At 46.2% G+C, this 9,107-nt stretch overlaps 1 protein-coding gene across 1 annotated transcript in view; it reads left to right on the top strand.

The window, feature by feature from the left end:
- CCDC113 (coiled-coil domain containing 113) overlaps nucleotides 1–9,107 on the top strand; it is a 21,277-nt gene that overhangs the window by 8,976 nt on the left and 3,194 nt on the right. The window contains 4 exon segments of the mRNA XM_014518302.2: nucleotides 1,610–1,765; nucleotides 2,253–2,333; nucleotides 2,874–3,029; nucleotides 8,266–8,373. Coding sequence (XP_014373788.2) covers nucleotides 1,610–1,765; nucleotides 2,253–2,333; nucleotides 2,874–3,029; nucleotides 8,266–8,373 — 501 coding nt within the window.

Genomic DNA, 9,107 nt, shown 5'->3' with positions numbered 1-9,107 from the left:
TCCCTGACCGGCGAGAGCCAATCTCAGGGGAGGTCACTTACCCCCACGGTGCCCCCCCCGCGCACACACTCATTGCCTATGGATAAAACAATTGTGCTGATTTAAGAGAAGGGCACTTGCTTTGCTTTCAGGTAGTCTGCTCTAACTGTTTTATGTGTCCACTTTATCCCATAGTAAGTAGACACTACATCAGAATTTATCCTTGAATGCAATATACCCTTTGTATTATCTTTCTGATTTTGCTAAACACACTGGCTGTTGGAGCTGGTAGGTAAATTAAGAGATACTGCCTGCAGCAGAATATATTCTGGTAACTATAGAAGCTGCTGGGATACTGACTGTTGATGCCCCTTCATTCCCCTCTTTTTTCATGGAAATATTTCATTCATTTTATTACACATCCACATTGCAAGCTATTGCTTCTATCAACTTTTTAAAACTGTATCAAGGACAGGGGGCTGAAATGTCATTTTACCAAAATGTGTTGCAACAACATCTGGTAGGGCAGTTTATGAACTATGACATAGTGCTATTGCTTCTCTTTGAGGCCAGAGGTACTGGGTAATACCAATTTCTTAGTAGGAAAAGATATGACTGGTGCAATAAAGCACTTAGACCAAGCCCTTCAAAAGTGGTGGTGTTCTCTAAAAATGGCATTTGGGGCTTCCATATTTTAGTCTCAGTGACTCCCTGTCAGTTTTACCCAACTTGCAGGTAAACTTTGGGTTTTCCTAACTTCAGTGTCACCAGTTCAGCTTGGAATCTGAGTGTCTAGCTAGTGGAAATATTTGGGGAAGGGAGAGTTGCTGTTCATCACCAGTAAGAAAAGGCCAGAACTCTCCTCTCACACTGATGTAAAATTAGAGTGCTCCCATTTTAATCAGGGGATCCATTTTGGTTTTACACTGGCATAAATGAATCAAATCTTATAATTCTGTACAAGAAATTACTTATTATTTGCCATACCTCATAGTTCAGGGGAAATGTTATGAGTTTAAACAATTGCCTTTGTTGTTGATAATGAAGATTGGCTGGCTATAGGGCTGCCAGCCTGTGTGTCCATTTGTTCGAAGAAGATTTGTTTATGGTTTCTGGAGGTCCCTAAAAATTATGAGGATGTGTTCAACAGGTGTTGTTGCTTGGAATACTAATCCACATCAGCCATACAATCTGTTTTGATCAGCTTTTTCTCCTTTTTTGCTACAAAAGTCTATCTTCCCTCTTTCTTATTACAATAACAAAATAGAAGTCTTTTGGTCAAGTTTAGTGGTTAGAACTTGTGTAACTGTGTCAAAATGGTGTCTGGTACGCAGCCATTCTGGGAGACTTGATAGAACTGGAGATGCTTACTAAACAAGGCAGAATTGGTCCTGAAATTCATCTACAGTGCCCAAAGTTTTTCACGGTACTTTAGTCAATGAGAGACTACAACTGTTTTTAGAATAGCACTTCCACAGGCTAAGTAGGGCAAAATTCCCTGACTTCAATGGACTTAAGCCAGCAGAGAACTTAGCCCATCATTTCTGTATGTTGTTCTCCATGTCTAAAACTTGGAGAAGATAAGTGGAAGCTGACGTCTTTTTACTATAAGGTGACTTTAATTCTACAGGCAGCCATGGAGGAAGCAGATGTTCAATGGGCTGATATTAAGAAAGCCATGTGTGACTTTAACAAAGAGATTATCACAACCATAGCCAAGAAGAAAGGGACTGTCATAGCTTCTGAGAAGGTGCTGAAATACCTGGAGGAGAAGAACCACTACAGGGTCAGTTCAGATTTGGGTATTTATACATTTATTATGTACCAAGCTAGATAGTTTGGACAAAATCCTGACCCGTTTTGCTCAAGTGAATCCTGTATGGCATTTTCAGCTACACTTACATTAGCAGGTCTACTTGGCTGTCTCCTCTTGCTTTGCAGTTATACCTGGATGGGAGTGGCCAGTGTGGTAGCTCACCAGTGACATGGGAAGCTGAAGCACAGAAAGCCTGGTACAGGAGAGACTGCAGGGCGCACCATACCTAGTGAAGCTGGGAGAGGTTGCACAGCTGATATATGTGGGATGTGGGGCAGGGTTCTGTCCACTTTGCTATGGGACCATTTTTTACTTATAGAGTTTTATAGAGGGGCGTTAATGGCTGCCTGGTGGTAGTGCCGCTTCACATCCTTGTCTCACCAATGATAAACTGAGCTGTCCCTCAGCCTGAGCCCCATGGTACCACCATGATGGTGTATTCTGGTTTCTGTTTTAGGATGCATTGAAAGAAAAGTTGCGTTTGAAAAATGACTCTCTCAAGGTTCAGAAGAAAAAGCTGCAGCTGCAACTTAGGCAGGTATGTAAAGATTGAAAAGAAGTGATAGAGATTCCACACTCTGCGAAAGAAAAGGTACAATGAGCAGTTTCTTGTCCAGCCGGGAAGGGAGCTGGGGTTGTTATTTTCCTGTGCATTTCCTTTACCTCTAATTTACTTTTTGTGATTCAGAAAAATTTGGTTAAGTTCTTAGTAATTAGGAAAAAGCTAAAGCCTGGGGCAGGTCCATAAGCTGTATAAACCTTTCAGGGTAGCTGTGCAGGGCGAGAGCAGCAGAGATCCTGCAGAGAAGGAGCTGCCACCCTTTTTGTGTCATGGAGAAGATCCACAATGGATCCTTACAGCTCCCTATGAAAAGGACATTGTGAAGATGGCAAGTGCGTGCTTGGACAGTGGGCTTGAGTCCATGTACTGTATATCTGCTACTTCTCCCTCCTTGTGTTAGCAGCCTGACTGGGGACTCCATCTTCTCCCCTGATATTTTCATCACAGAGAAAAGCCCTGTTATGCAGTACTTAACCTTAGGTCAGTGATCGTCTCTGTTCCTTTTCTGGCTTGCAGAAGGAAGAGATGGGAGAGGCGCTTCATGAGGTTGATTTCCAGCAGCTAAAGATTGAGAATGCTCAGTTTTTGGAGAGGATTGATGAGAGGAATCGGGACTTGCTGCAGCTAAAACTGACAGCAGGAAACACACTCCAAATCCTCAATTCCTATAAAGTGAGTCAGGCTTATGTGACCTGCCTGCTGTTTTTCTCCTTATCCTGCTAGGCAAGAGGTAGGGTACTTAACACTTTCTTTCTCTCTCACACACACACATACTTCCTTTTCAATCAGAGGCCCTTTCTAATTTTACGCTACAGGCAAGGTTCCCTCCAAGGTGTGCATGTGCGTGGCTGCGCGCAATATAATACAGTGCCACGCACTAACTTATTAACACTGCTCACCTGCCCGGGGAGGAGCTGAGCTGTGGCACTGCAAGGTGAGGCGGGGGGTAGGGGCTAGGGGCTGGCGTGGTCTCTCCCCATTTCCGGAGTGCCTCCTCACTCCCGGGGATGGGGGCTGGGGACTGCCGCCGGGAAACTGCTTCATTCCCCAGCTCCGAAGCCATGTGCCTCCTGACTCCTAGAGGTGAGGTGGGGGCTGGGGCTGGTGCGGGCTCTGCAGGTACCGGGGAACTACTTCACTCCCCAGCCCCGAGGCCACGTGCCTCTTCGCTCCCAGAGGTGAGGCAGGGGTGGGGGCTGGGCTCTGCTGACTCCGGGGAACTGCTCCACTCCCCAGGCCAGAGTCCATGTGCCTCCTCGCTCCCAGAGCAGGGACACGTGCAGAACTTGGCTTCCCTAGATCTCAGGTGTGTGGGGTAGAGCAGGAAGGTGCAGAACCTGGGTCTGCATCAGAGGAAAAGAAGCTGGTACAAGGAATCATTTGTAACCATGATGTAGTTTGGGGCTGCTGGTTATAGCTGTGTTAGTCTAAGCACATAGGCAGACAAGGTGCTTTGGGTAAATTATATCACATTTACCCAAAGCACTTTGTCTAACCATGACATAAGATTTCTGCATCATGGGGGAGTCCCCATTACTGGCTCCAGGGAACTGCTCTGCTCCCCAGCCCCCAGTCTTGTGCTTGGAGGATTATTGCAAAATCCATTGCATGAAGATCCATTACATGAGGATTCTAGTCTGTTAGGCTTAGCGTAGTCCAGATCCAGGCTTAGTGAAAGCGGGAGGCGGGACCGAAGTGGCACGCTCACGGACTGAAGAGGTGCACTCACAGATTGCTACACTTTAGAGGGCACATTGGCTACAGGTGTCTGGGTTCCCTGTGATATTCACCAGGTGGAGGCTGTGAGTTGACACCTACTTTGTAATCCTTGGATTTGTAAATAACTGAGATGGTGTTGCTGACTCCTTGGGAGGATTCCTTCCGTTTGAACCAGTAGTGAATCCAGGGGGCTGTGCTATGCTGGGTTGCACTTCCCAAGATGCTCTCAGATGTGAAGGAAAAAAACAATGAGGTCATTAAAGATCTGTCCCTGGGTACTTTCTGTTAGGCTTGAGGTGTCAGGGATGGTATCCTGTTCAAAATAACACCTTGCACAGTGGGAGCTTGCCTTCCTTAATTTTCCCTGTAGTTTTCCTTCCAGTCTTGCTCTCACTGCACGTCCTGCTTTCTACCTCCAGTGAACTGCACCTTTATGGGAAGGTGAGTAGGTCAGTCATTTACAAGGTCCAGGATCTCTTGGCATGGCTCTCTTACAGACCCAAGGAGAGATTTTTAGAGGCTGCCTGAGGTGTTGAATACTTTGTTCTTCTTAGAAATGCAAACATCTAGAACTCTTGGTTCAGAGATTATACCTTTTACTAGATCAACTAAGAAATCACAAAGAAATAGTGCATTTGAAAATCTCCCCTGTAAACTGTTGTTAAACTGAACTGTGATGTAGTGAGTGGAACTATTAGTCTTTACTTTGTCTCTCAAGAAGAAACACTGGGCTATGGCAGTAGCTTGACCTATGTCAGTATAGGACAGTATTCAACACAATGTCTTTGATGTATGGTTGATGAGGAATGTTATGATCTTAAACCAACAGTAGATCATGGTACTGCTGTCTACAAGAGAAACTCAGAAATGATTTAATAGATTTCATAGACATTAGGGCTGGAAGGGACCTCATAAGATCATTGGGTCCAGCCTCCTGCCCAAGGGGCAGGAAGTCAGCTAGGATCAAAGGATCCCAGCAAGATAAATGTCCAAATGTTTCTTGAAAGTGTCCAGAGTAGGTGCTTGCACCACCTCTGGGGGGAGTCTGTTCCAGCTTTGGGGGGCTCAGACAGTAAAGAAGTTTTTCCTTATGTCCAGCCTAAAACGGTCTTGCAGGAGTTTGTGACCGTTGGACCTCGTCATCCCTTGGGGTGCTCTGGTGAACAGGTGTTCCCCCTGATCCTGATGCACACCCCTTACATACTTAGGCTGCCACCAAGTCCCCCCTGAGCCTGTGCGTCTCCCGGCTGAAGAGCCCCATAGCTTGCAGCCTCTCTTCATAAGGCCTGTTCTCTTGCCCTCTGATCATGTGTATGGCTTTCCTCTGGGCTCTTTCAAGCTTCTCCATGTCCTTCCTAAATTGTGGAGCTCAGAATTGGATGCAGTGCTCCAGCCTCACTAAGGTTGAGTACAGTGGGAGGATGACATCCTGGGTCTTGGTCGAGATGCATCAGTAGATGCAAGCCAGTGTTTTGTTCACTTTGCCAGCTATGGTATCGCATTGGTTGCTCATATTTATCTTATGGTCAGTCATGACCCCAAGTTTCTTTCGGTCATGGTGCTAGCGAGAGTAGCATTGCCGAGCCTATAAGTGTGATGTAGGGTTTTTATTCCCGAGGTGGAGCACCTTGCATTTCTCCGTATTGAATGCCATCAGGTTTTCATCCGCCCACCTTGCAAGCCTATTGAGGTCAGCCTGGATCATCAGCCTGTTCTCAAGTGTGGACACTCTTCCCCAAAATTTGGTGTCATCAGTGAACTTGGCCAGTCTGCTTTTGACACCAGCGTCCAGATTGTTTATGAAGACATTAAAGAGTACAGGTCCGAGAACAGAGCCTTGGGGGATGCCATTAGTCACTGAGAGCCATGTTGATTTGGTTCTGTCAACTAGCACTCTCTGGGTCCGACCTTGGATCCAGTTCCCCAGCCATCAGACTGTAGTGTAGTTGAGGCCGCAGTTGCCCAATTTTTTCCATGAGGACTTCTTGAAATCCAAATATCAGCCTCTTCCCTTTTGTCCAGGTGATATGTCACCTGGTCATAGAAGGTAATGGGACTGGTCAAGCAAGATCTACCCGCAACAAACTTGTGCTGCCTATCCCTCAGAATGTTGCCTTCTGTTAGCTTGTCAGGAATGGTTTCTTTGATAATTTTTTCCAAAATCTTCCCAGGGATTGAGGTCAAACTGACTGGCCTATAGTTTCCCGGGTATTCTTTCCTCCCTTTCTTGAAGATGGGCACCACATTGGCCCTCTTCCAATTTTCAGGTACTTTGCCTGAGCACCATGAGTTCTCGAATATCCTCTCCAGTGGCTGCGCTATGATGTCTGCCAATTCCTTTAGCACTCTCGGGTGCAACCTATTTGGACCAGCTGATTTATGGGGGTCCAGCCTCTCAAAATGCTCCCTCACAAGATCCACACCAATGGTGGACATATTCATTTTCACCCTGGTCATCCTGCATCATGCTTGGCAGGGTGGTCCCTTTGGGCTGGTGAAAAACCAATGCAAAGTAATCATTAAACAGATTGGCTTTTTCTTGGGTGTCGGTAGTCAGCTGCCCCAGCTGGTTTAGCAGGGGTCCAATGTTGCCCTTGTTTTTCTTTTGACTCCCTACATATCTAAAGAAAGACTTTTTATTGTCCTTGATTTGTGTAGACAGATGGAGTTCAGTTGCAGCCTTGGCTTTTCTAGTTCACTCCCTGCAGGTGCAGGCCAGTGCAGTATACTCCTCCTTAGTGGTGTTTCCTATCTTCCATCCATTATACTCCCCCTTTTTAGACATAGAAGGTCCAGGAGCTCCCTGTTGAGCTAAGGGATTTTTTTGAGCCCTTTTACCACCTTTCCTACAGGTTGAGATAGACTCCCCTTGTGCTTCTAGGATCGCTTCCTTAAGGAGGAACCACTCATCATGAACTCCCCTCCCTGTGAAATCATGGCCTCTCAGGGCCTCAAGAACAAGCCTCCTGAGCTTATGAAAGTCAGCTTTCCTGAGAGTGTGTAGCCTTGGCCAGTTCCCTGGCAAATTCTTGGTCAAGCACTTGTTCCTGGTTTGGAGGTCTCTAGTAGACTCCTACCATTATATCCCCTTCACTGTGTTCCCCTCATATTCTGACGCAAAGGGTCTCCAGTCATCCTCCTCGGGTGCCAATCTCAGCTTGCAGGGACATGTAACTCTCCTTCGCCCCCACCCCTTTTTTCAGCATGATCTCTCCTGTACAGGGTATAGCCATTTATACTGGTAGCCCAGTCATAAGAGGAGTCTGACCAGGTCTCTGTGATCCCTATGAGATTGTAGTCGTTTGTGTTTAGCAGAAGGACCAGTTCCTCCTGTTTATTCCCCAAACTCCTAGCATTAGTGTACAGACAAGTAAGTGTGCCGTTAGAGGCCGTAGCCTTCCTTGTACTCATGGAGAAGCTCTGTTCTTAGGCTGGGGTAGAAATGGGTTTCCTTGAGCATCCTAACCTGCTGATTTTGCGGTTGATGCTTGGTGAGCTTGCTCTGGTGGTTGTCTGTCCGTCCCCCGGTCAAGCAAGTCAGCCATTATGGCTGAAAAGAGCTTCTTCCCCAGTGGAGTGAGGTGAAGGCCATCTCTTCCCAACAGACCACTGCCTCTCTCTCTGAAAAGTGGACTGTGGTCTTAGAAGCCAAAGCCTTTACAGTGGCACCAGCAGTGCAGTGTTCTGTTTACTGCCTCGATTCATCTCTCCTTCCTCTGCCCGTGACCCATAACTGGAAGGATTGAGGAAATACCACCTGTGCCCCCAACCCCCAGAACCCTGTAGCCACTCATGACCCAGCTGGGATAGCTCTGAGCTGTGTCATTTGTGCCCACATGGATAAGGAGCATAGGGTAGTGGTCAGAGGGCCAAATACATTTTGGGATCCTCTCAGCCACATCCTGGATACGGGCTCCCGGGAGGCAGCAGACTTTCTGGGCTAAGGGGTCGGGATGACAGATCACTCCCTCTGTCCCCCTCAGGAGGGAGTCACCAACAATGAGATGAGATGTCACCTTGATCAATGTATTCTACTGTGAACAGGTAGTGAGGAGCAGTTTCTAGACCATCCAGACTGAGATAAAGTATGATGAAATTCTCAGCTTAGTGAGCAAAGGGCTTCTGTCTTCCCTGGTAACAGAGTAGCTGATGCCCTCTTCCTCCTCCCCTTTGTGCTACCATATTTCAGGGGAAGCTGCAAAATGCCACAGGGACAGCCACCCATCTGGTGAAAGAGATTTCTCAGAGGAAGGAGTTGCTGGAGAAAACTGAGAGAGAGACCATCCTGGCAGAGGAGGTAGGAATGCCAAAAGCAGTCACCCTGGGAATTGGGGGCTTATTTGGTTTTGCAGTCTTTAAATTGCATTATAGAAAACCATTCCCTAACATTATAGTGTTGCATATGCTGATAAAAGATGTTGCTACTGATTTATATCCACATTATTATTCCACTTAGGCAAGTGTAAATCTAGAGTAACAGTTTAAGTCAATCAGTTCTGACCTCAAACTCATTTTGATCTGTTATATCTCCTCTGATTTCACTGGACTCAGTTTACACTGATGTGACTTGGATCAGTATCTGGTCCAATAGATGTTAATGATTTTTAAGCAGCCCTTCATCTGACTTACCAGGCCACTGGAGTAAGTGCACTGAGAGAAATAATTACTGCATCAATAAAGCTGTATATTGAAACACAAAATTCAGGGAATATAGGAGTAAGGGTTGTCTAAACAACATTCACTTGTCCGCATCCTTGACTGAAAGTTCTTTGGGACATGGCTTCTGCTTTCTGTGTACAGTGGCTACCACAAGGGAACCTAATCTTTGTTTAGGGTGTCCAGGTACCACCACAATACAAAAAGCAACAATACTGTCACAATGTTTATATTCCAGAATATTGAAGATCTTGTATTGTGACATAAATCAGAATTTTCAGAGCCATTTGTCCAAAGTTATACTCTGAAATCCACATTCAAGCCCCTACAAGCAGTTGCCTTGGTTTTCCATGGGGCCAAGTACCAGCAGCTCCT

Source organism: Alligator sinensis, unplaced genomic scaffold (assembly GCF_000455745.1).
Source record: "Alligator sinensis unplaced genomic scaffold, ASM45574v1 scaffold203_1, whole genome shotgun sequence".
Lineage (NCBI taxonomy): Eukaryota > Metazoa > Chordata > Crocodylia > Alligatoridae > Alligator > Alligator sinensis.
Note: the sequence above shows the minus strand (reverse complement) of the source record. Positions and strands in the feature narration are given on the sequence as shown.